Below are 25,670 nucleotides of genomic sequence, written 5' to 3'. Positions count from 1 at the left end.
GTTCATCTGTGACGTGACCGAGTGCTGGTGGGGATCGTCGCAAAACCCTCCTAGAAGCAAAAAGAAAAAGGAAAAAATGACTATAGAGAAATTCATTTCTTTATTTCAAACAATCTCCTTGCACGGCCGCCGTTATGATGGGAGCTCCACTGGTGAGAGTTGTTGGGCACTGCTGGCAGGTCTCCATCGCGATCGTCTGTCACACTCACAGTCTCGCAGCGCTCATAATGCTCATACTATATACAGAGCCGAAAAGCCCCCTCATAGCCTTCACTATAGTTTCTGCCGGCCCGGCCGTCGTCGTAAAGTTGTCGACCAACGCGCTTTTCCTTCCACACTTGCTGTCGACAATATAAACCGCTCCTGCATTTTGCCTTTTCTTTTCTTTTTTTGGATGGCCTCCCTTCATTTTCCGTTGGTTTTTCTCATTTCTTATTTCTCCCTTTTTTTTGTTTTTTTTGTTTCGAATGGCGTCACAAGACCCATCATCACCTACGCCTTATTTCTTGTGTCGAGCAAGAGCCGGCGGTTGTTTTTCTATCCAACATCCGGTCTTTAATAATTGCTTCAAGTTCTTTCCGCTTCCGCTTATAGATTGCAATCATCTTATAGTTTCCAGGAACGCTGACGAATTGAATTCAAGCGACGCCAAAAAGGATTGCTTAGTTATTTTGTGATATCGTTATTGCATAATATGTGGGAGTATAGAAATTATTTCTAGAATTAGAATTTCATTGAAAGACAGCTGTCAGAGCAGCGTAGACGCCCACGAATATATACATGAAATGCGCGCTGTGTATAATAGTGCGGTTGGATACAAAATAGGGACTGTCTCTGTTTCCCGTTTAGATTGATTATTCGGTTATCTTTTCCTTTCCTTTTTTTGTTGGCCGTTTTTCGCCATGTTTATGGACTTACCTCGTCTAATCCGCCACTGCTGAGCTTAAAGGGCGCATATATATATATATATACTACGTGTGTAGTAAATACAGCAATAGTATATCTCGTGTCTTCCCGGAGACGCTTGTTTGGCTCATGTTTCATAAGCAATAAACAAAGAAGTTGCCTAGTTAACCTCGATCCGTCGAGAGACGCCATCACGCGGGAGTAAGTAAACGAGTATAAGAGGAAGACGCCACCCCACCCCATATAGCTCTTGTATGATGTAAGAATTGAAGTATAAAATACCAGCTAGGAATGGCAAGTCAAGATGGAAGGGAACAACCGCAAAGAATGGAATGAAAGAAAGAAATAAAAATACTGGAAAAATCTAAAAGAAAATAGATCCAGAACTACACATAGCCGAATGCGGCTCGCTACATACTTATACGGCCAGGCTACACTCTACAGCACAGGGCGCGGCAGCCGCAACGTGTTTATGCACTGCAGAGTGGAGACAACTCTCTCAATGATTGTCGAGAGTAGATGCTTATAAAGTATAGCGGGCCGATATGTAAAAAGAATTTGGGCCCGATGATTGTGTGGTTGTTGGATACAATCCCGACAGTCTGCTGCTGCTGACAATCCGCTCGACACGGGATATAAACAGAAATGACGATGTGAAATGACTGCGGTGCATTGGTGCAAACCAGCGCTTCGACAAGAGAATTCAGACCTACTTCCAGCTGTTCCAGACGAATATCTTTTATCCGGAGAACTCGCGTCCACATTGAGCGATGAGATATAATAAGTAGAGAGAAAAATGAATTCAAGAGCGGCATTTCGCAGAAAAACACAGCTGAGCGTTTTCTAAGAACGAGTGACTCATTATATCACAGATTGTCACAATAATTCATTCACATTATATCATTCGGTTGAGACAATGATGCACGCGGCATCATGTTCGACGTGGGTAGAAAATGACTAACTTTGTTGATTTCGCCGCATTACGTCACCACAGTGCTTTATAGGTGCGTTTCATCTATCATTTAAAACCCTCTGGCATCCTGTGCTGGCTTCCTGTTATAACTTCTGTATCGATGTCGCCGAGTTTTGCCGTAACCTGCTCCTGTTCAGCTTTATTCGGTTCAACATGTTCTTCGATCGCTTGAAGCTATATACTGCAGCTATATATGGGATGAATAGATTTGAATGACTTTTACTCAAAGGCTGATATGACTCTAAAAAAAAAACTAGGATAAGTTGTAAATAAAAAAAAAAGGTTTTTCATTTTTCTCGGGAATTTGGCGCACAAGAGATCCATCCGTTTATTTTTCGTACTTATATTCGCTCAATGTAACCGATGAAATGGAAATTCATACTGCCTGCTATACAGACTTAATATCCGCCGTTTCCTTGGAAGTTTCGCAATATAGCAGAGGAAGGTCAATGGGAAGGATACAATGTGCAGTTGCTCGCCAAACAGACGTTCATCTCCGAGCAAAAAGCCATTCCCAGGCCAAAGAGTTATATCAAGCGGGTGGAAAAAAAAAATTTGAAAAATCTTTTTATATAGCTCTTTTCTTATTCTCTTATTCCAACTACGAAGACTATGTAATGAATGTCTCTAAGGTAAAAGAAAAAAAATTATGATTGCAAAACCAACCAAACATCAAAATGAAAAGGTGATCGTTTCATTTTGTGATTCCTATAGTTTTATTTTTGGCTGCGGACAAATATCAATCATCGCAGCTAAATAAAAGGACCCAACTTCAATCTTGGTATTTTAATTTGGGAAAACTTGCGTACGCCACCCAAAAAGAGAAATGAAAAAATTTAAAAAAGAAACTCTGTACACAGGCGCGAGACATTGCAAATCTCACGAGATACAAGAAGAATGGGGTTCGGTCGCTATTCTAACAATAAACATTTCACTCCGCGTCTCCCCTTTGAGTCTGGCCATTGTTTTGTTTGCGACGAGCTTCCAGTCGCGTCGATCGATGAGCCAGATTAAGGAGGAGAGACGAGCGTCTCGGCTATTGTTACCCGCATATCCGACTGTTTGTGCTGTGAGACTGTGCGCGTATATATTTTGTATTTGGAAACGGAGAGCGAGAAACGTCGTTGTGTATGCATGCATCGGGGGAAAGTATTTACTAGCTATAGGCGTCCGCTGGGCTGTTGGTAAACAGCAGGAACGTACGAATGGATCCACCCTGCTGCAGAGAGAGAGCGGCCATATACAGCAGCTGGACTTTTGTCAGACAGTCCCTGTCGCAGCATATTAGGCTTATCAGTTTTGGTAAGCGCGTACGGTAGAGTTAAAAGGCGAAATTGATTGCGACGGTGAGTTCCCCGAAGTGCCCCGCCGAACCTAATACTCGAGCGCGAAAATTAGGCCACGTCTGAAAAGAGCTCCATTTAATAGCCTCCTCCATCGTCAAGAGATATAAATCAAGTATTGGTCGGCATTCTGAAAAGGCCAACCATCTACTTATATAAACTTCCCTATAAGCTCAAGTATATCCACCCCGATGGATTCTGTATCTTTACTTCCACAGCTTTTTCCAGTTTTTCATTTGTTGTTATCGATTTGTTTATGGGATGAGCGCTGTGAAACGTTTGAAGGGAAACAACCAAGTCTTTCTCCGCAGTTACATAGAACGGCAAAGCGCATTTTTGCTCGAAATACGTGGGTGAACTAAATATTAGTTGGTACGTAATTTATTCGAAAAGGCTTAGTGTTGGCAAGAGACCATAAGCTGGAACAGAGATTCTCAAAGTTCTAGCGTCTAGCCGATTTTCTGTTTTTTAAACTTAAAAGTGTTGAATCTGAATACACTGGAAAGACGACTGAATCATCCTTTATTCGACTTTTGTTATCCTCAAAAGTCGGCGTATACTTACCTATATATATACGACAGTTGGCTCACAATGAGATGCAGACGTCTTTGCTTATCAGCTTAAAGCTTCTTCTCTAGTAATAATATAGTTACAAGAATAATAAAAATCAGAACTCTTAAGCTTTAGGAAACTTCGTATTTTTTTTTAATTTTAATTTTGATTAATTTTTGTTGTAAAATAGCAGTGTATTATCTTGTTCATGGCCGTCTCTCTATTCGGCTCTTGTTTCTCTCCCGCGTTACAATTTTCAAGTATACCCGATGTGTGTGTGTGTGTCGTCCATGTTGGTGCCGTTTTCGTCTGTGCACTGTACGAGTGTTTAGGTATACGTGCGTGCGACCCGATTTCCTTGTGTCGGCGACGCAATCGATCGAGCCGCCGTTCTCATGTCCACTACGCGAGATAAAAAGAGACGGGAGAGACTGTGAAATGCAGAACGCGATGGATAGATACATTATACATATACATAAGGAAGAGAAAGATGGGAGATGGAGAAAAAGGGGTGTGTACGAAAAAATCCAAAACCCAAAAAATGTGGAAATGAAATTGACAAATAAGAGAGCTATTGGAAACAGAGGAAACACTTGGATCTCCCTCATGTTTTCCACCGACAGACAAGGGGAGACCATATCACAATGGTAAAGGGACTTTTGACACGGATGGAGCGGACACATAGTTACACATACGTATATATAACACCGTCTACGTAGTATACAGCATTTACAAACGTCGACGGATGGTATAGTAATAGGGTTTGGGGGGGGGGGGGGTTGTGTTAAAGGGTCGGGGAGTACATTGGAGCAAAAGTCGAGGGAGAAGGAAAGGAAAAATACAGGATTCGTCTGATCTTGGCAGCACGGAGATCGTACATATATATAAATAAATATTTTATATATAATTGACATGATGATCAACTGGAGTGGGCAAGTGTGAAGTTCTCGTTGAGGATGTCTTTTTTTTCTTCTTCCACGACATTCGGGCGACAACGTCGTCCAAGCTTCACCCGCAACCGACTCTTAGAGTTATGCAGTTGGGCTTCGAGTGGCGTCTTGTATCGATCGACTTGACACAGTCGCATCTTTCGCACCGAATCGAAAGCGCAGTCTAACATCATGGAGCGAGCAGTGTCCCACATGAGATGGTCGTTAGCTCACGCGTGACTAGACCCGTAGTTCGTCAATGGCACTGTTGCCGACCGGACTGGCCATTCGTTTATTGGGTTGTTTTCTCAAAGACATGGAGCGTTGCTGCTGCTGCTGCTGTTGCGATTGCTGCAATGACGACGACGGCGACGGCATTGGGTATTCATTATTGCAGAAAACAGTTGTCGACATTCTCGGCAGGGTGCTGGTCGACGCCGGAGCGGCTGTCGCTGCCGGACGAAAAGAAGCCGTCGAACTGGAAATCATCGAAGCTCTGCCGTTGCTGCCGCTGCTGGTGGCGCACGACGGCATGGGCGTCGCCGCTCCTGTCGCCCCCGGCGTCCCCACTGCGGATGGGCACTGATCGGCAGGGAAATCAGCAAACTCCGGCGGCGGCAACTGAGTGATGGAAGCGTTGAACGGCGAACTCAGCGATATCACCGATGACGAAGTGTTGTTGGCCACCGAAGCTGTCGCCGTGCCGCTGTGGTGCCGGCCGAGCCCGGCCCCGCCACTCGACGAGTCAATCTTGTTCAGCGAAGCGCTGTTGGCCAAATCGGGTTTGCTGCACAACCTCGACGACGACACCATCGACGAGGCGTGATTTTCCACCTCTCCGCTCACGCTGGCCGAGAGGATCATGCCGTTCTCCAGGCGTCGCTTCAACTCCATCCGCTGCTTGTCGCGCTGGTAGTAGACGCCGGCGAATATCAGGACGTTGAGAATCAGCAGCGAGCAACCGATGGCGATCGTCACGCTCAGCGCGGTGGAATAAGCGCCGTACTGCTCTCCCGTGTTGCTGCTCTCACCCGTCCCTCTCACCGACCCGGCGTTGCCTCCCGTCGACGTCAGGATCCGCGACCCGTTGGTCAATTTGCTCGACGCTTCGGGTTCGCCGTACTTTTGGCCGTCCGCCTTATTTCTGGAAGAGTCCACCATGAGCAGACTGGAATTGACGGCCGACGTGATGGGCGACGGTGACGACGTGCTGGTCGGCGTTGGCGCCAGAGTGGCCGGCACCACTCTGACTTTTCCGTCGTATGAGTAAGGGTCGTTGTAGTCGTCTAGTAGGTGGTGGACGCGGGCCACGTCGTCGCCACTTGGCCGATGGAGGTCCGGTATCAGGTTCGTCCACATGGCCAGCTTGTGCGAACGGTAATGGCTCTTGGCTTTTGGCTTCAAACCTGGGAAACATAACAGACAGACGAGTCACCAATCAACCCTTGCCAAACGTTACTTCACTTTCTTTGTCATGAAATTGTTGGAAATGTTGAAACGCAACGACTTTGTCTTTTGGCTCGGAATAGTTTACGCAAACAAATGTGAATCAACACTTGAGCAAATAGCAGTTGTGTGCGTGTATATATTTATAGGAGGTTTAATACGGCGGAACAGCTGTTTCTCCCGATAATTTCTTTTCGTTTCGATTCTAGGGTAAATAGACATGAAAGTTCAAAAAGTCTTTTCCGTCTGATAATAGGAGAGACGACGATTGGATATACTATAGCATCAGTTTTTGATCTCGGGCTTAAGGCTATTTTCGTCCCCCTATATTTTCCCGTCGGCCCCTATATTTGCTCTACCAATATACATCTACATGATGGCGAATCAGGAGGAAATTGTGTTTTGAAATGACGAATGACGTTTCGAAAGATTCTCGACAACCAACACGAGCCGAAAAAAAGTGAAATCAATTTTACGGAGCGAATCTATTCGATTGTGCGACGGCGAACTATGCGCTGGCGATAAAGCAATCGAGATGAGTTATATTGAAATGCGAAGGGTACAAATGATTTCTCTGCTGCGCCACGCGGGGAAAAAATACTACGGAATGGTTTGATATCTCCCAGCCATTTGTTTCCCCCCTTCGTCGCATTTTCGAATTATTTGTAAAAAAAACTGTGCGTGAGATGGTAATTTTAAGCGAAGTTGACTGATGAAAAGTCTCTATCGCTCATGAGGGAACTGGCTAGAACTCAATTCTATTTGGCCGGCTCCAAATGAAACGGAATACATATTGCTGGCATTATTTATTCGCATACCAAGCTTTCGTACTTTTGCACAACTTGGCTGTTGAATACTTTAGCGCGCAGATGAGAACGAAGAGCCATGAATGAACGCGCTGATGGGTACATGCCATCTCAAACGCAAAAAGGGTCTCTCTACTATTAGCCTGCGATGGCTGCCAACAAAAGGGCCCACACAAAATGCCGAGCCATTCTAATTGTCCGGAAATGAAAAAGATAAAGGGTCCATTAGGGACAATCTCGAGAATAAAAAGATGTGGCAAACGGGACGTCTAGATTGTTTCCTGAAACAATATTTCTATCGGAGCGTGACGTATCCAAGGCGAACAGTCTGAAAGCTTCGAGAATTAAATATACAGCTGGTTTATTGGAGGCTCCGCTATTGCCAAGGCACTTTGAACAGACTAAATCGGGAAACCGGAGCACAGAGTGTTCTTCCACAATGTATATAACAACTGATGAATTTTATATACAGTTCCTAAATGAATTACGCCCCCGGTATCCCATAAAAAGAAATGAGAAAAAAACAAAAGACAAACTTACCGAGAGAAAGATATTTGCGGTGCGTCTGGTCGTAAGGTGGCCAGTCCACTCGAGATTTCGATTTGTCTTGCTTGCTGGCCTCAGCCGCTAGGCTTCCCGATGCTATGGTGGCGAGTCCGTCATTAGGATTGCTTAAATGGAGACAATAAGAGAATAAGGCTGTGTGGCGCTGTATGAAGAGATATAGACGGGGAAATAATGAATACTGCACCGACGATTAACGCAATTGGCAGGATGCTGCTGCGTCTATCGGTTACGTGGGGCTGGCAAGACTTATAGATTTCTTTTCTCAACCAAAAAAGTGTAGCAAAAAGCTTACCCGCTGCGAGCGAAGTTGGACCAGTAGGCAATAACGGCTTCCGAGAGAGACACTTCGGCTTTGGTGTAGTTGCGTCCAAAGTGGCTCAGCGAGGCGACCAGCGGTGCGCCAAAAATGTAAGCCAATTCCTCTCCGTGCACACATCCGGGCCTCTAAAGTTTCGTTTCGCCGCAGTGGTAACAAGTAAAATAAAACCAAAAATAAACCAGAAATGAGAGTTTGATCACGTCGACAAGAGATTAAACTTTCTATATACTCTAAAGTAACATGTCTAATACTATACTATACATAGCTTTTTTTTCTCTCATTTCGGATGATTTCTTTACATTTTCTTGACTTAATTTATTTCTCTCTCATGACCCCCCATTGCCTCCAGCGAGTTTTAGTGCTCTAGGCCTGTATATATATAAGCCGCGAGCAATCTTTCAGTAGATTAGCTCGTAAAAGCTAATCATCGTAGTTTTGGGTATAGAAATGTTGCTCGCACGAGTCCCTCGCCATGTACAGACTGACATCAAAAGCAACGACCAAGGCGTCACTTACTAACACAGCATGATTTTAATATAATTCTTTTAATTACGTACAGTATAGAGTCGAAGTACAATAACTGCAAAAATAGTTAATGGATAATACGTGAAGGATGCTGGACAGGGATTAATATTTGGGAAATAAGTTGTTGATCTCTTACAGGGCTTCAAATTTAGTTGGAGTTTGGACGATAGCTTAAAGGATCCTGAACTTTGAACGTGTTGCAAACAGGGAGTGAATGCTATTGAATAAGAACCTGTTGAATGACCATCAATCAATGGCCATATGGCCTTTTCTTGCTTTGACGTGCCGACACACTTTTAGTTTGACAGAAGGCAGTTGCGAAACGAGAACAAAGGAGGGAAAAAGCAATAAACTGCCTGGTATATGAGTTAGATCCCAATCCCGTACAGTGTCTAAGAGTGTCCTAAACCAATGAAATTTCGTTTGGGGGCAAAATGTATACGTCTTCTTGTGTTCTAGGTCAGAGCATTTCGGGACCAATTTACTTTGGGGAGGAAGCCAGATTGATTAAATGCCGCGGCAACATTTAGGTGTACATAGATCCCTCGTTCGGGCCGCGGGATTGGTGCCTATTGAAAAATTGACGACTCGCAACGCACACTATATTGATCCATTTGTCATAGTTTTGTGGGCTTTTATATGTCCCACGGGGTGCGCATCTACGACTGCTGGGTTCCGGTCTCATATCTTGATTGCCGAATCTCTTTTGTCGGTGGCGAACTGGCGGTGAACATCATATTCTTTATCAAAAAGGGGGGCAAATCGTGAATTTAAAAATATACAGAACTACAGAGTTTAGAGCTCTATAAAACTCGGTTCTTCTTTCGAAGCTACTCTCAATTCTTTGAGATGGGGCGTCGTCCCAGGCAGTCTTGCCATAGTCCAATCTATTCCTACAGATCTTGAACCATACGTTTGTCGTCTCAGATAGACGCGGTTATACTATTCCAGCGATGCGAAAACGACTCCCGGACCGGCACGTAACTGGTTTTTTTTTTCTTCTTTTCTTATTTCATTTTTTATAGCACGAAAGAAAAGAGAATCTTGAATGTTAGACATGATAAAAAGATGAAAAAATAAAAAAGGCTTGGCTACTCCGCAAAGTACCTCACCACACCCACTTCACGTATAAATATATACAGCAGAGAACCCAAATATGCGGTCGTGTACTCTATAATGGGATATGTCTAGTCATAAGTAGGAATGAGATTCTTGCAATTCGATTTCACTGCGACGCAAGAGAACATGAAGATCAATTACTGAATATATATATATACATATAATCAGCCAGGATGAGCCGGCCCGAGGACGTTTAGGATGGTTTCACTATCGTAGATTGTACACAGCTACATACAGCTTATGGGACTGGAGGCCAAAGAGTCTATCTTGGCCTCAAGAGAGCCGCAAGGGATAATGTCCGCAAAGACGGCCAAGAAGAACGGACAACAGACAAGGACGAAAATAGACGAAAGAAAAAAACCCCAAAAATTCAAAAAGGTTCTCGTCGTCGTACTGACCTGTGGGAATTCGCTGGCTTTCGTTTGGTACTCGAAAACGTAAAAGTAGGACGATCGTTGCTGCGACGAATGCAGGTCGGCCGTTTTAACCAAAGGAGCGACGTATTGAGCGTCTCCGAGTGCCTCCAGCGTCTCATCACGGATGTTGACTGGGTGGAGGACGGTCCTCTCCCAATCGGTGTACTCGTTAATGATGGTGGCCAGGATCTCTTGCAGGTGAAACTGGTACGTGTTGCGGACAAAGGTGCGGAGGAGGCGATTGCGTCGGTCGACTTCCATGCCGTATTGATTGTCGTCAGAGCTGAGGGTAAAGTACGATTCGGCTTGCGTCACTCCGAAAAGCAGGTCATAGCGGCTCAGACGGTGGCTCAACTTCTTCTTGTTGGACTCGTACTCGTCTTCGATGACGACGCCGTCGACGCTCGGACCGAAAGAATGCAAAAATTCAGGCGTCTCCACCCGATTCCCGGCGCTAATGAGCGACGGCACCGTTTTCTCTCGCAAACACTTCAACTGGGCCGTTGTCCCGCCGTCGCCAGAGGCCTGGGAACAGTTCATGTGACGAACGAGTTCCACTGCGTACTTGTTCGGCTCTTGGACCAACGCCCAAGGACTCAGCGCCGCACCGCTCAGCAGAATGGCTCGCTGGAACAAACCTATACAGGATGAGAATTGAAAAAATCACGAATTACAGTTAGATACATGGCCATAATCCTTACATCAAGTAGCCTGGGAATTCAGTAATGGAACAAATTCACAACAACAAAATAACAAGGCCAAAAATGGCATGTCTGCAAACACACAAATCGTATTTGCAACCCAAAAAACATTTCTCTTGTGTTGAATAACATGTATATACATATCAAAGATGAGCTCGCATTGTTGCGTATAGTGTACACGTAATCCCATAGACGCATGCCCAGAATAGTTCTTTTCTTATTTTTTTTTCTCGTTTACTTTTTCCCAAAGTAACATTTTTTCAAAGATAAAATTTATACTTATTGCCCTTTTGTTGTGTCGCTCTGTGGTGGTAGCCCTTCCCTCTTATTTTTTCAGCCCTCTCTTCTGTCGACCATGCTTGAGCGTGAGTGCAATCTTCAATCGAAATTACCCAGCCTATCCAGGGTCTCTATGCGCAGCTGATTGCCGGGAAGAGCCGAGGGAAAATGGATATAGACTGACGACGTGAGCTGCGAAACTCTTGTACGTACTCGCACGGCATATCTAAAAGTGAAGAGCGCCGGGAACAAAAGCAACACCAATAGCAACTCAACAAGTAAGATCTAATGAATGTTTCGAGGTATTATGCTGGCGATGATCTAGAAGTACTACACCACGCCCATGTCAACTTGACGCGGTTGAGAGGGTAGTAGTATTTCAACAGCCGTTGCTACTTTCCAGAAGGACTAAACAAGAGCTGTTGTATATAGAAAGCCATAGAAAGAGTCGATTGCAAACGACCAAAGTTGGGTTTGCCGGCCCACTTATTACGTCGGATAAAGGAGCCTTGTTACGGGGATCTGGTTGAAAGAATAATTGTTCAACGGAATTTCAGTTGGACGGGTTGATTTTAAACTTGAACGAGACTTTCCGAGGAAATACGGCGGGTACATAGTTTCCTATTCTCACTAATACTTAAGGTTTTGGAAATGAGGCAAATTCCTGATAGATGAAAACTAATGGAATGTTCACCAACGTTGAAGAATCGCGGTAGCGATGCCGCCGTAATGAGAGACCGTCAGCTCAAGAAAAAACGCAGTAGCAGCAGTGGAAATAGGGTTGACGACGATACACTTGTGCTTATTGCATGACTGAGCTAGGCGCTAGAAGAAACACGCATCGCCAAACGATTCCATCCTCCTTTGCCACGGCATTTGAAACCACTGCATTCTGAAAATGACGTCTGAATTATTTCACGTCCCAGTTTTCCTTGATGAGAACCCGCCTCTCCAATTAAGAACGCAACTACTCGCTTCGATATTAAAAAATAAATAATTAAAGTCGATTTATTTTTAAATTAGATTTGACGTTCGTTAATCGTAAAGCTTCTTCTAGATGCCAACCATGTAGTACTTTTCGATCTTTGTCTCTTGTGTCTCATTTTCTTTACTACGTCGACCTCGCGGGGTTCGCCTTCTTGTTCCATTCGGGGAATGGCGGGGCCTTGCTGATGCTTTCGTGATAGTTACACACGGTTACTGGTGTCTTCTCCCAACAGTTTACAGCGTGAGCATGCAAGATAATGGAAACATCAAGTTCCGCTCCCACTGGCACTGCTCGCTAGCGGTTCTTAGATACGGTAATTTTGACAATAGTGTAGTACAGTTGACTGGCATCGCATGTGCGGAATCTTCTCCATTCACACACAAGTCGTTATTATCAATACGAGACCGAAGACAACAGCTCGAGGTAAATGGGACAGTGGGACAGGACAGAAATTCGGTTTCATTGACTTACCGTCCAGTACAGCGGGCGATGTCATCAGGAAAGTGGCACAAGCAGCTCCCGTTCCGTGTCCCATCAGCGTCACGCTCGTTGGGTCCCCACCAAATTCCTGTACATTCTCTTGGAGCCAGTGAAGCGCTGTAGTAGGACATTGTGTTGAATGATGGTCCGGATTGAAAATACACAACAGACAAAGAAAGTTGATGAGAAATGGCTTTTTTTAACGTTCGGGAACAAAAACGCAAAGCACAAATGCCAAAAGTAGAATTTACAGAAGCTAGCGATGGCATTTTGCCACATTTGAACAATGGATAACACACATCAGCAGTTGCTGGAACATGGAAAATCATGATGCTTACCAGCTATTTGGTCCATCAAACCGTGATTGGAAATTGATCGGGAATACGGATCGCTGTGAGGGTTTAGGAATCCTGAAACAGATATCAAACGAAAATTGTCATTCAAGAAATACGATTATGGACAACTTTTTTGACACGACAACCATAGTAGGGTATTCCATTTCTTATTGAAAATTAAGTAGCATTCCTATAGTAGCACTATTTAATTTAAGACTAATTTCGTACCCAAAATAACTTTTCTACGCATTTCCATTGAAAAGTTTTCTGCTCAAAAGACATTGTGCTGATCTGCATAGTTAATAAGACAGAGATCATGTCTTATTCTTGCGCCTAACTTCTAGGTGCAGTATCCAAGGATTGCGGAGAAAGTCGACTCCGACCGCGAGAAAGATACATAGACTTCGAGCCCAAAACACTGGCTCGTATATAAATAAACAAAGTCATTTGAGCTCATGTACGCCAACCTACCCGTTCCACTGTGATCATCCGCTTTACGGCAGGCAACCCCAACACATCTTTGAATCAAATCCCAAAAACTATAAAGAAAAGAAAATACCACCGGCACAAACAAAATGCAACGCGCAGCACAAGTAGAGGAGTTGGGTAAGTAAAAAGTCGTGTTGTCTTCAACCGCCCAAGAGTCGGTTGAGAGCAGTCACGGTCACGCTCGGGAGACTGTTTGACCTATGTGGATTTCAATCATCCCGCAGGCACAGGAAATGAGAACGTTCAAAAGAGTATTTTCGTTCTTTTCATTTCCCCTTTTGTCATTTTTCAAAAAAATCAAATGTTTATTTTTGTTACCAAAAGTCCAATCGTGACTGTTTGACCGAATGACTTTCGGGTTTTCGCTCAGATCTGATCCTGCGACAAACGCCAATCAATCCATCACACATGGATGGCATAATACCTGCAAGAATAATTTCCCGCTGATTGTGGACGCAAGCCAACATTAGAGTCGTAAGGATCGGGTCGTAAGGTTCGGAGAGCGATAGTCTGGGTACATGTATTGATTAGATTTATTTTATCGATTTTTATTTGTTATGACGACAGGAAATAATTTTAATGCAATTCCCTAGATAAATGTTAATGGGGAAGTTCCCATTTCAACAAATTTGCTTTTAGATCGAGTTAAAGGTTCCTATACACTAGCCAACGCAAACTATCGCATGATATTAAAAAGAAAGCGTTACATAATTATAGAGTCACATGGGAAATAATTTTTCGAAAGGAAAGTTTGGGGTGTGGGAAACGGTAGAGAGTTTATCTTGGCTTTAAAAAGAAGAGTGAGTATGAAATCACTTAATAATCAGAAAATGTATGTTGATTGCAAAGATAACTAGTTTCATAGATCGACCAAGTGAGGCCGTACGGAACAAGGGAAAGTCAAAATATCTGCAGAGTGCAGACCAGCATAACCAAATCAAGCCCATCATGCACCTCTAACAGCAATACCGGTAAGTACTTTTCCAGCTGAACGTGCCTATACTTTTTGCATTGCGCAACTAATTACTGATTTACTCTGTACTTTTGACTCAAGTTACGAAAATGAGGTTATCAAGATGACGCAGTCTCCATCACGACCTACTCTTTGCAATTTTCCTCTCAGTAGCTGGTAGCAAATATCAAGACCAAGACTAAGAGGCACAATAAATTATTCGTTAGAAGTAAAACGGAGCCGTTTCGTTTCGTAGGCGTTTAACTTCCTTTGATTGCGTGGAAATTATTCAAATTCACACCAATGCTATTATTCTTCACCCCCCGCGTTATTCGGAAAGGTTCCGCCGTGTATAAATATTCAAATCGCCGTGAAAGATTAAGACATTAAAATCGCTGGGTGATATCAGGAACTCGTAAAAGAAAATCTGATTTTGTAGGGTTTGACACTACTCCCCACAGCTGACACTACGATAGAAAGCTGACCTGTTGAATATAACCACACCTTGTTTTGGCTTGCATAAGAAAGTTAATGCTGTCGATATTACGAGGCTATATGAAAACCCAATTTTTAGATTGAGGACTTGGCTAATAATCAAGAATAAGTACCACTAAAGTGTATAAAATGTGACTTGTCGATATAAAATGACTTTTGGTCGGAAGATTGGAAATGCCCAAGTGTGGCGGTTGTTCTTCAGATGAGCGCATATAATAAATACAGCATAAAGGAAGGCGCAATTCTCGATTACGTCGTCGTGAAATCATTCGTCATTGAGTGTGAGACTCTGCTGGTGACGACCAGCGATCAGTAACAGTTTCTGCGTTGGAAAGTTCGTCGCCCAAGGACTCGATAAAGGGCGTAGCAGCAGTAACTTTATTTTATTTTTCTTGTCTAGTCGTTGCTGGATGAAACGGAAGCGATTCCTTATTATACTTTGTCGACCTCTTAGGTAGTCCTCTTAGGTCTGGTAGTCCCAAAAGGAAGCTCTGGGAACGGACGGATGGATTACGTTCAACTTTGACCAAAGGCAACGAGCAGCCGCCGCCACCGCCGCCGCAGTATTAAGGGGCTGATGGGCGACGTGTTTCCGGATGAAGGCAAAACTTGCCCTAATCTAACGCGCTAGGATCTATTCTGGATGGACGGAGGGTGTCGAGTGCTAAGCGAGTTTGGGCTGGGGATTGGTCAATCGATTCCGGGTGAATGAGGGAAACGGGTCGGAAGAATATGGGGGGGGCCTGTCGCACTAACGATCAAGGATATATCTAAAAGCAAATGTGCAAGTCAATTTTGCTCAACGTAATTAACAGAACTCAACGATGGGGAGCCACAAACGGTAGCGAGAAATTGAAAAGACGCGGCGAATATGTGTAGCAAGATTTCATAAACAGGCAGCATTTGTACGGTGAGCATTTTGTTACTAATACACAAGGCAGCAGGAACGCGAAACGTCGAGTCAGTTGCAGACTTGGGCCTCAGTATACCCGGAATTATACAATAAAGGCTACAGTATACGCATGCCATTATCATAGCAATGCGCGAGGCCGGGAGCTCATTCTTATTCCATTCCGTGTACTACGTCAGCTGAAGCGCGCACTGTTGTGAGGCCTTGATCTGAATTTAGTGGTCGTCTGGTGGTGAAACTCTAATCAAATGCGAAAAGGGAAAAATCGGCAAACTACACCATCAAAATGGGAACTGTACGACGAGGTATACGGCGGAGTCGGTCGCCGCCCCGCTGCACGGTCCAATGCATTTCGGGTCTATCTTTAAATCTCCTTTCTTTCCTATTGTATACACAGACCTTTATGTGGGTTTCGCTTTTATCCTTTCAGTACTCGTGCGCCATTCGCATCTCTCCCATTCGATCTGCCAGGGATTTTTTCTTCTTCTCTTGATTACAGAGGAGGAAAAAATAACTTTTTGACGTCAGTCGGTGCGCACGTCAAAGATTGGCGTTTCCTACACTCGTCGGGAGTTTCGTCGGCGAATTTTTGAGAGGGATGGACCGAAAAAGTAAAAAAAAAAAAAAAAATTCAGTCTCAAATGAATTTCAATGAATAAATTCAGCTTCATGGAATAAATTTGCTGTGGGAACTGTGGCGTAGTATATAATCCTCGCCGCACCGGATTCCGAGAGCCAGCTCTCCCAAAGGGGTTTAAGCCGTTTTGTCTTAATATTCCTAGGCTAAAGCAGTCAATGGTTCGCTAATTCCAAATCTCAATGTATATACGTAGGCCAGGGGTTGGGCTGCTAAACGAATGGATCCATGAAGGAGAGTGTCAGACGCAGCACTATACATTGGTCGCCATGGTGGCCGAGCTGCTGTGGTCTAGCCCGCAACTAATAATCATTGATTTTTCTCCCCCCCCCCCTCTCTCCTCTGAGCCTATAACGCAGCTCCTATACATTTTTCCTTTCAACTCCGATGCACTCAAATGAAATGCTCTACCTTCCCGAGTCTCATAATTATGAAAAGTTTCGAGAACTTGTTGAAAAGTCCTCGACAACTTTTTTAATAAAACAAAATTTCAACGAACGATTATTATAATAGGCACCACACACACTCACCTCGGCGAACTATAAAAATCGAGTTTTTCTGATTGCCGGCTATGCCTTCCTACGACTACATATTCCTCCCTCTTGTTCCATCTCTCTGCTGGTGATTTACGACTTTTGGCAGAAGTGAAGCGTGAACGAAAAACAATAAAAAAAAGGGCGGAAAAGTGAATCCATTCATGAAATCGGCTGCAGTTTCAACACTGCTGCTACTGCTACTATATGTAATTGTGTAGATTTATATGTAGACGTTTGGCGGCAGTCTGGATATAATCCGATTCGCAGACACGATCGATAGATGTACAATCGCTGACAGAAGCCCCGGTGACAAAAGAGCCAAGAAAAGAGTATGGATGCGATAAAACAAATAAAAAATGTCAACCTATACAAACTAAAAAAGGAAGAAACAGACGATTGCCTCAAGACAAGGGCGAGGGCATGACAAAGTGTTTTTGTTTGTTTTTTTTCCACCCAGTCCCGGCCATCTCTCCTTCAATACCGGGCCCTCGACCGTGAAGAGAGAAACGAAAAAACCAAAGATGAACGACGGGTAACAACGGGAGAGACAAGATTGTTTGATCAAATTTTTCCATCTTCTTGGCTAGTCTTTTTACAGAAAAAAAAAATAAAAACTCAAATGCTTCTGAGTTAAACGTCTGGCAGTTTGTTGCTGTCTGGGCGTGTTTCTCCAAGCCTGTTTTTTTTTGTTTCTGCGGTTGGCGCTGCGTGAAATTTATATGCAAGCATTTTCATCCTTGCCTTTTATTTTTTGTCAAGCATCAGTCATCATCCGGTTTGTTCTTCTCCAACAAATCGCTCACAACCGCTCGCAACGACTGCGCCAGAAAGACTATGCCATCCGTTAACTCCAAAGTTCACTCGACAGAGTATATAGTAGCTACTTCAAATCCTCCCCCCCTCTCTTTTTGGGTTTATTCCGTCCAAAGAAAATGCTCACATTTGTTTAAATTGGCCATCTATAAGCCTCGAGTAGTTGGTGGGAGTAGTGGTTGCTGCGGGAGATCAGAATAATGCTGACCTTTTGTTTTGTTTTGCTTGTGGAAAAATAGGGTCCGCGTACCATGTAAGAAGATCTTTTAACAAGCGGGGAATAACTTACCCAAAACTCCGAGACGGTAGTTGAGCGTCACGACGACGACTTTGCCCACGGCGGCCAAGACGCTGCCGTCGTAAGGATTGCCCGATCCCCAACTGTACGATTCGCCGTGGATGAAAACAATCACCGGGTAGCGAGGCTTCAGCGAAGTCGGACTGGCAGCGAAAGCATCTGCCAAAAGAAAGAAAGAAGAGCGTTAATAAGTCATCGCGTGCGAATGGCATGGATCGATTTCGACTACAGGATTATTTATATGCGAGTGTTTACTAATAAATTTCGGGTGTAGAGTTTCGCCAGAGCCCGCCGTATCATCTTCATGAATAGTTGACTACCGAATTAGCTTCAAAGTCACCATGACCCTCTCTCACAGTACAGTGCCCACGGTGAAATTCCCTGCTGGCCAGCAACCTGCACGCCGATAGAGTCGAGCTCACTTTACCAGAGCCCAGAAAATGACAGGCATAATGCATTCGCCGACAAAGGCTTTCCTCGCGGGACCGCCTCTCACAGCCAACCCCCCCAACATTGACTTGCTGACATACAATTAGAGCCCTCCCTGCATGTGTATAGTACATTCGCTCATCTATTCCACACTCTCTCTCACGCAGAGGGTGCAGTCTACTGTACATCATTTCTCACCCGTGCATTAGTCGTGGGCGACAATAGTGTGGCGGTTGTCTCATTGTGACCGCGTAACGACAGGAAACCGAGGAGGGAAAACAAAAATCAGATGAGCATCTTAGGCGCATACATAGCCTTAGGGGCGGAGAAGGATATAAAGTTGTGACGACAAGTTTCGCAAAAATCCAGCATCGGAGAACTAAACGGTCACAACAAAATGCGAGGGAATTGACGACAGACATTGTTGTTTGGCCAAGACAAAATGCGAGATGATAATTGGATGGCAAATCATATTACGACGACGACGATCATTTTCAATACAAATATGTGAGCTGTTCTATACATAGACGTTGTTCAGCGGGGACTATTTTGTTTGTTTTACCCAGCTGGGTTTTGGTATTCTTTGCGCGCTGTTATTATTTTTATGGGAGACTTTCAATGATTCAATTGAGAAGTCGCGTCCTTTTGCATTTCAGTCTTTTATTCCGTCATCCAGAAAATTGACAGCGCTCAAGGTCTGGTAAACATTCCTTTTTTTCGGAAGCCTGTTTGGAATAGGCCGTTTTAGAGGCTCCAGACTTTTGAACTGAACGGCCGTTGGGCAAACAAAAAAAAAAAAAAAAAAGAAAAATAAAATGCGAAAGAAGAAAAGAGTTTCTCTATAAGCCCTGAATGGGGTGAGGGATGACATAGAGCGTCTATCAGGAATTCTCAGGATGTGAGCAAAGAGCTCGGGTCTCTCTTTGATAGGGTAAACAGGGTCCGTTGGCTTTATATGCAGATCCAATCACGATTGGTCAACTCACTGGACGGGAGCGGGTCAGCTCGTCTCGACTGCACTTATTCGTGGACTTGACACAACACTTGCCAAGAAGTGTGTCTGATGCCCCCCATAGAAATAAGGGCGACCAGTCCGTGAACCATTCGATCCCGTTTCAGTGCACCCCTGCAGCACTCGCTTCCCCTCCTCCTTAATACGCATCCGGATAGCGATCCGTTTCCTCATCTGCATCCGCCCTTACAGAATAGAGGTGTTGGCAAAGCGGAACCCATTTAAGTAGCGGCGCAGCATTGACGCATCTGTGAATGTCGGCACTAGTCGAGTAGACAGAACAGAAGAAGGGGGGAGAGTTAGATAATAGAAGAGCCCATATAGATTGGAACCGAGAATGGTTTCGGCGATGGTTAGACATGAGCCGGGGTCACTCCTCGCAGCTGCAGCAGCTCATTTTCTCTCTCTCAGGGCTGAAATTCAAATTGGGGAACATTTCTTGTTGTGCAACTGCGTGAGCATTTAAAGGGAAGGAAGGAGCGTTCCTACATCAGCCCCACAAGTCTCATTGTGGGCTTTCATCTTTGTTGAAATGGTCTAATCAGTTTCGGCGGCATCGGCCGTATGCTGCTGGCCACGGCCAGCGGAATGGTTAGTGATATGCGAGACCTCCTTCCTTCCTTCCTGTTGGGTTTGTTTGAGGAAAGAGAGAGAGCCTGTGGGATCGCCTTGCTCGTTTCAAATCGCAACTTTGTCACAACGTAATCTGACTCCGCATAAGCCAGGCGCTGTCGTAATTAGGCGCCCCACCACAAACGATATAATACAACTCGTTCCGATGTTACAGCAGCAGCAACGCAAGCTGGAAAACCCAGCGCCCGTTGACGTCATGTATTTTCCAGCTCCTTCACAGCAGTGGTAGAGATCGATACGCTTGTCTGTGTAGTCTCTACCACGACGGAGGTACTTGGAAGAGAGAGGAGTCCTCTTAAGCCTAATTTAACTGGTAGTTGTTTTTGTTTTGCCCGGCCTTGAATTGATTCTACCCACGTATATAGCAGCACACACATTGAGGAGAAGAGCCTGAAATTTGGGTTTTCTTGTCGGTGGGGAAGTTTGGATAGAGAAAAAATAAGTATAGCCAGGTTATTCTCTTTCTATCTTTCTAAAGGAGCTCCGACGCCAATTTCAAGGCAGTTTGGAAGAGTAATGGCTGTGCAGACTTATGTACACTTTCATGGGAGGAGAGAAAAAAGGGAAGCAAATAATGCAAGGCGGCCCGGCAGCCTGACAGTTGAGATCTCGGCCGTGGTCGATAAATAAGAAACGAAGAAAAAAGGAACCAACCAGCAGCGGACCCTCTTGCCCGTCTTGTATAAACTAAAAAAGGAAACCTTTTCTCTCTTTCTCTCACTTCTTTTCTTCTTCCCCCACCCTTGTATAGAGTAGTGTACGTATGGACTAGACGCTTCTTTCTTAAGTAACCAACAAGAAGAGGCCGGCAAAGAGTGGGCGATGTCCCCCAGAGGTTTGACACCAAAGTGCCAACTTGACTCAGACCGTCAGCACAGGACGTGGCCGGAACACACACACGCGCGCGCACACGTCACGCCGAGAGATGGTCGGACGAGGAGGGTTGTGTAGTGCCATTCACACTTTTTGTTTTTGTCTTCTTAAAATAGAAAAGGTGAGAAAAAGTCACTGAAATTTTCATTCTACTCTTGACCGAAAAATTCCCCCCGGAAAAAAAAACAACTATATATCCATCAGCATCATCACGACTGGATGAGAAAAAAGCAGTCGTGAATAACCTAAACAGGCTTGACGTTTTACTTGTCGCATTGCACTTACTTCGCAATGAAAAAATGAGTAGGACCCCAGCACACGTGCTACTACATTTTATAGACGATGTATACTTGACGAAAGCTCGATTAAAATGCGTCTAAAGCGATCTCTATGAAAGCGTGAACGGTTGGAGCGACTCGTAAAAATTGGATTGCATGCAAATGAGAGTGTGTGTGGGTAACACGCACGTATTTATCCGTTTTATATATGACGACGTTTCGTCTTTATAATGGCTCTAATCAAGAAAGGTGAAACACCCACCAGCATCGACGTGCTGGAAGGGGAGATTGTGGTAAATGCGAGATGACACTTTCAAGACGCAGTGACGTAAAAGACAACGTTTAAATCAATGCCACAATAGGTTTTATATAAAGCCTTACGTTATAAATGCCTTAGTCGGTTGGATCATGAACATTGATTTTTTACTTAAAAAGCCTTCAGGGGAACACTGTAAAAATAGATCTAGTCAACAGCAGAATGGCTGACGTTGTGTTCAATCCTAAAATCAAGAAAAAAATTAAGTTCAAAGACTACGCTCAGTTGGTTTATGGAATCCATGAAGATGTAAGGGCTCGTAAGTTTAGAATAACTACCTTTACCCCTTTATCTACATCTGAGCACACCAAACATTTAAACGAATTCTGGACATTTTAGATTTGGAAAAAAAGTGGGCAACACAAAAAACAAATTTACACCTAGCCAAGCAACAAGACTTAGAAAACAAAAAATAATGTTACCGAAAAACTTGTCAGAAATCGAAGTCGGTAGGAGACGCAGTTGCAATTATTTTGCATTTTGAAGTAAAAGTTGAGATGGAGCCTGACTGGAAACATCTGGAATCCATTGTAAATTTCACAACTATCTCTTGTTCTCTTTCATTTCTGACTCTTTGTCTCACAGCTGACATGCTTTATGTTTGCCGAATTTCAATAATTTCGCAACAAATATTTGATGTTCAAATTTAAATTGTATCAATTACATCAAAAATCTTATTTAGAATTTAAAAGAAATTCTGTTACGTTATTTTATGTTTTAAATGTTATTTTACGAATTAATTGCAATGAAATTTGGACGGCAACGTTCAAATGAAAATCTCGAACAACCGGATAGGGTATTGTTCCTAATTCGGGACACTTTTTGGCTATTGCCGTTTCGCATGCTTTAGTATAGGCCGAACACCTTCCTAAGTCGGGACACCGATAAAAAGTATGGGACAAAGAAACCAAATGCGGGACAGTCGCCAGCGCCATCTACCGTTGGTTGTGTAGCAACAACCACTTTTTGACAGTAATGAAAACAGAAATCAAAACACACGATTGGTCTTACGGATAGCATGTTGACCTATCAATCTCACGTACAACAGGTTAGGGTTCGACTCCCTTCACATCTAAAAGTGTCTTTATATGAATAAACGTTAATCAACATATTTGACTGTCAGCATCCCTCTTATTCCGAATTGCACGACTATTGTCAACGGTATTACACAAGAGATCATTTTCGACAGTGTTTCATGGCACGTTGGATTGAGTGACGGATAACGAAACCGTTACCGTTTTTTGTTCATGTTTCAAATCCCAGGAAAGGCATTTTTTAAAATATTTCGAATATCGCCTCAGGGCTGTCCCGAATTTATAGCACAGTAAGGATACCCGTAAAATTAATTCTGCGTGTTCTATCCTACGATTTGCATCATACATTGAAGAGATCGCCCTATTTTTGTATGTTCCCATGACTCAGTGGATAAGTGGCTGCCTGAGAATTGGATTATCTTTCTTGGTCGTTGGTTCGAATCTCGGGTAAGGCATTTTTTAAAATATTTCGAATATCGCCTCAGGGCTGTCCCGAATTTATAGCACAGTAAGGATACCCGTAAAATAAATTTGACGGTCATTTCCCTTTGGTTTTCATCACCTGTTGAAGAGTTCATCACATATTGGCGTATTCCGATGGCACAGTGGGTTCAGTCGTTAGCTGGGAACCACGTTATACTTTTGATTATTGGTTCAAATCCCAGGAAAGGTATTTTTAAAATTATTTCGAAAAACGCCTTAGGGCTGTCCCGAATTTATAGCACAGTAAGGATACCCGTAAAATTAATTCGACGGCCACTTCTCATTGGTTTTTATCTTACATAAAAGAGTTCGAACAATATCGATATGTTGTATTGACACAGTGGTTTAGTGCCTGTCTCTTACGAAATTTTTGGTTTGGTTCTGTGTTCGAATCTTACTTTGGTTATTTTTAAAAAATATTTCAATCTGAAGTCTATCGAAATTATCTTCTGAATTTGAACACGGGGCTGAAAACGACATTCAATGAAAATGTCATCTATGTCAGCAATTAACCCGTTGAGCCATGAGAACAACGAAAGTCTTCTACATCGGGGAGATTATGTTGCCTGTCGAATTATTTTTACATACGGGTACACTACTGGCTATGGCTATGGCTTTTAGCTAACCCCTGTGTTATAAATTCGGGACACCCCTTGGGCGATATCCGAAATAATTCAAAAAATGCTGGTAACAGGATTCGAACCCATAATCGATTACTAAAGCTTGCGTTAGAACCAGCCACTAAACCATTGTGCCAATACAACTTATCGATATTGTTCGAACTCTTTTATGGAAGATAAAAACCAATGAGAAGTGGCCGTCGAATTAATTTTACGGGTATCCTTACTGTGCTATAAATTCGGGACAGCCCTGAGGCGATATTCGAAATATCTCAAAAAATGCCTTACCCGAGATTCGAACCAACGACCAAGAAAGATAATCCGATTTCCAGGCAGCCACTTTATCCACTGAGCCATGGGAACATACAAGAATAGGGCGATCTCTTCAATGTATGATGCAAATCGTAGGATAGAACACGCAGAATTAATTTTACGGGTATCCTTACTGTGCTATAAATTCGGGACAGCCCTGAGGCGATTTCCGAAATAATATCAAAAATGCCTTGGATTTGAACCCACGACTGAGAGTTTATAAATGCGATTCTTAGTAGAGTCACTCAACCCACTGTGCCACAAGAATTTTTTGGAAAGTGTCTTAACAAAATTATATAGAATTAACAATTAGGGGCAAGACTCTTATACAAAATCATAAAAGACGTAATGAAAAAAACTTTCATCATCAATATTCGACCTCACAATAAGTGTCGTCCAGGACGGAACTTAGAAGTTAGATAGTAAAACCCTGATTTTGACAGTTCAACTAGTGCCATCTTGCGTACATTATACTGTCCCGATTTTGTGTACTTGGGTGTCCCGATTTTGTGTTATGGGATTTATCGCCAGCAAGCTTCAAGTTCGATTTGATGGAAATTTCTTTATTTTTCTTGCATTTCTATGCATTGAATCTAAAGATTCTGTCGAGCTCTTTATTTTAAGACTAAATTCAGCTCAAAATAACCCCTAAATATCTTAATATTGCAAGATTGCAAACGTCCCAAATCTAGCTTTTTTCTAAGTCCTTTTTCCCAATATATTTTTTGTCATATCTTTAAAATTTGTACAGCTACATTGACATAGTTGTATATAAACGTAGATCCGTTCATTTTCTTTAATTTCAGCAACTTTTCTTATCGAAACTCGGGTTAGTTTTTGTTTTAAACTGAAAAATGTTATTTCGTCCCAAATAAGAAATTTTCGGGCCTGTCCCGAATTAGGTACTTTACCCTATTCGAATTCCACCATTCAGGGAAAAAGGAATGAGTTTTTCCCGGTTTTTCTTTTCCTCTTGGCTTCCAAAATCATAAGCATGCTGATAAAAAAATTGGATAAGTGTCGTCTGTTTTCGTTTAGTCGGTTTACTTTGAATTTCGAAAAAGTCAGAGACAAAGTTAAGTTTCATATTCTTATAAATTTTTTTTTGGTTTGATAACCTTCATACTCCATGCTATTTGGCTGGTAAATAAAACCACTAAAACTAAGAATACAAATAGAATGATTGTGGTAGCTATAGAAGAGTTAAACCTGTTAACCCAAATTTGTGAAATGTTAGTTCTTGACTAGCATTTTTCATGTGATTGCCCTGTCGATGCATGGCAGTTTTTTTGTACCATATGTAACCCTTTTTTGTTTTGCAGATTTGAGGCCAGTGCCAGCCATCATAACCACACAATATGCCAGTTTTTCTTGTGCAGGTGTTAACCTGTCGACAGCAGCAATCTCAGGATCATCAATCGGGTAATGTCCTTTACTTTTATTGACCTGTGACCTACTAGATATCTTGCTGCATTACCTGCATCAATGCAGTGTATTACATGTAAACCTTGAATTCTCCCATTTATTAACAATTATGATTTACCCAGTGTTTCAATTTCAACTTTTCCTGACTTGTTGTTTCTGTCAATATTTACTCGTAACCCATTTTCTATTTATGTTTAGATAAAAAGCATCCCATTGCATTGGGAAAACTACCACTGTCAATCGAGTTCTCTCCTTTTCCCCTTTCTTCAAATGTCCTCGTGTACGCCCATGTGAATGTGGGTGTATTCACGAGGACATCCTTTTTTACCATATCCCGTCTGGTGGTAATTGAACTCTTCAGCTGATGGATGGAGCAACTGTGGATGCCTGGCTGTATTGTCCCAGGCATAAAGGTAGGACAAAATTGATCTCTATTCTTCC

General features: G+C 43.2%; 1 protein-coding gene across 1 annotated transcript in view; it reads right to left on the bottom strand.

The window, feature by feature from the left end:
- Nucleotides 1-4,208: 4,208 nt before the first annotated feature.
- The window catches only part of LOC124195360 (neuroligin-4, X-linked-like), a 52,939-nt gene continuing 31,477 nt past the window's right edge, over nucleotides 4,209-25,670 (bottom strand). Inside the window, exons 2-8 of the mRNA XM_046589729.1 lie at nucleotides 17,806-17,973; nucleotides 12,688-12,759; nucleotides 12,341-12,466; nucleotides 9,884-10,539; nucleotides 7,815-7,966; nucleotides 7,496-7,626; nucleotides 4,209-6,109 (exon numbers count right to left, since the gene is read on the bottom strand). Of these exons, the coding sequence (XP_046445685.1) occupies nucleotides 4,944-6,109; nucleotides 7,496-7,626; nucleotides 7,815-7,966; nucleotides 9,884-10,539; nucleotides 12,341-12,466; nucleotides 12,688-12,759; nucleotides 17,806-17,973 (2,471 nt within the window). The 3' untranslated portion in view covers nucleotides 4,209-4,943. The remainder of the gene's footprint in view (nucleotides 6,110-7,495; nucleotides 7,627-7,814; nucleotides 7,967-9,883; nucleotides 10,540-12,340; nucleotides 12,467-12,687; nucleotides 12,760-17,805; nucleotides 17,974-25,670) is intronic.

The sequence above is a fragment of the Daphnia pulex genome, chromosome 6 (genome assembly GCF_021134715.1).
Source record: "Daphnia pulex isolate KAP4 chromosome 6, ASM2113471v1".
Classification (NCBI taxonomy): Eukaryota; Metazoa; Arthropoda; class Branchiopoda; order Diplostraca; family Daphniidae; genus Daphnia; species Daphnia pulex.
The sequence above is the reverse complement of the archived record's forward strand: the minus strand, read 5'-3'. Positions and strand labels throughout refer to the sequence as shown.